Source organism: Austrofundulus limnaeus, unplaced genomic scaffold (genome assembly GCF_001266775.1).
Source record: "Austrofundulus limnaeus strain Quisiro unplaced genomic scaffold, Austrofundulus_limnaeus-1.0 Scaffold6, whole genome shotgun sequence".
NCBI lineage: Eukaryota > Metazoa > Chordata > Actinopteri > Cyprinodontiformes > Rivulidae > Austrofundulus > Austrofundulus limnaeus.
This window is the reverse complement of record NW_013952408.1, coordinates 1,666,449-1,667,807: the sequence shown is the minus strand read 5'-3', so window position 1 is coordinate 1,667,807 and position 1,359 is coordinate 1,666,449. Positions and strand designations below refer to the sequence as shown.

Here is a 1,359-nt window from a genome sequence, read left to right as displayed (position 1 = left end):
GCCGTGGACAATCATTGGGTTTCACACACACACACACACGCACACACACACACACACACACACACACACACACACACACACACACACACACACACACACACTCCTTAACTAATTTGAGCGCGTGTTCGAATTTAATGAAGTTATTCCCCTCTGAATAATAAAATAGCAGTGCAGTGCTCTTCAGACTGTGAAGATGAGACATAAAAGTGACAGTTATAAAGTTGGATTGTTGAACCGATACCCCTAACCTGTGACGATAAGTGGAACGTGTGCGTTCGAGGGTGTTGATGCACGTTCAAAAGCGACTAATACGGTAAAAAAAAAAAAAATCGGAACTCACCCGTGCCACCGTTGCATGTTTTCAAGGTTTGCTCCTCGCCTTCAGAATCCATCTGCAAGCACAACCATCAAATGTACAGATAAGAAACTAAAATACAGATTTCTCTATTCTTCCTTTTTAGATGATATTTTTTGCGTGGGAACTGGGAGACTTTTACAGTTGTTTTTGTGCGAAACACCACAAAAAGCCTCTAAAACACTGGTATTAAAGAACGGCGACAGAAACAAAAAGTTTCAAAGGTGTGCACCAAATATGATACAAAATAATGACATTTAAGTACAGAAGGTAACTCTTAGTGTGTTCGGACAAAAATAGTTGCTAAAATCCATCCACTCTCACTGGCTGTTGCTTGTGGATCCCAAATAAAACCTATTAAACATAATTATCCCAGGATGGTAGCAGCATATAGTGGTCACAGGCCAGTGAAATCTGTGAGTCATAGGATATGCTGTTACTTTTCCCTGGTAATGGGAAACATGACTCCTCTCTCTCGTTTGCTGTTGTGATTGAAGGCACTGACCTGTCATACATTTATAATAGGGGAGCAGGTGTGGCAGTGATGGACCTTAATTTCCTTTAATAAACCTTTTATGTGCCACACTCTTAATGCCACGCCGGGCCCTCAGAGGTCCTGCTCATAATAGGTTCATTACTTTTGATTACTACAGCCTATTGAGACAAACAACTCCAAAACACTATAGATTACGTTCCGTAAAAATGAATGTACCTCATTAGTTTATAACACTTTTCCAAACAGACAACACCCCTTTCAGCATTTTGTTTATGTTTGTTGTTCTGGATGCAAAATGCTCCTCTTACATCCTGCAGCTTGAGATGAGATTGTGAGCAGTAATCACCATTCAGCTGATCTTATTGTGTAAAACCTTTTCACGCACTTTTATTAATACTTGTTTATTTCTGCCTTTCTTTAACATTTCAGCTGAACTTTAAATCTATAAATGTTTGTATATGTAGTATCCTATGTTTAAGGCATTTGAATTTTCTGCTCAATATATCCA

General features: G+C 39.1%; 1 protein-coding gene across 6 annotated transcripts in view; it reads right to left on the bottom strand.

Annotated features, from left to right (window-relative positions):
* Positions 1–1,359, bottom strand: part of st18 (ST18 C2H2C-type zinc finger transcription factor) — a 32,458-nt gene that overhangs the window by 19,133 nt on the left and 11,966 nt on the right. For all 6 annotated transcript variants that reach the window (XM_014030026.1, XM_014030016.1, XM_014030006.1 and 3 more), the window contains one exon: positions 341–392. In XM_014030026.1, the coding sequence (XP_013885480.1) occupies positions 341–392 (52 nt within the window). The remainder of the gene's footprint in view (positions 1–340; positions 393–1,359) is intronic.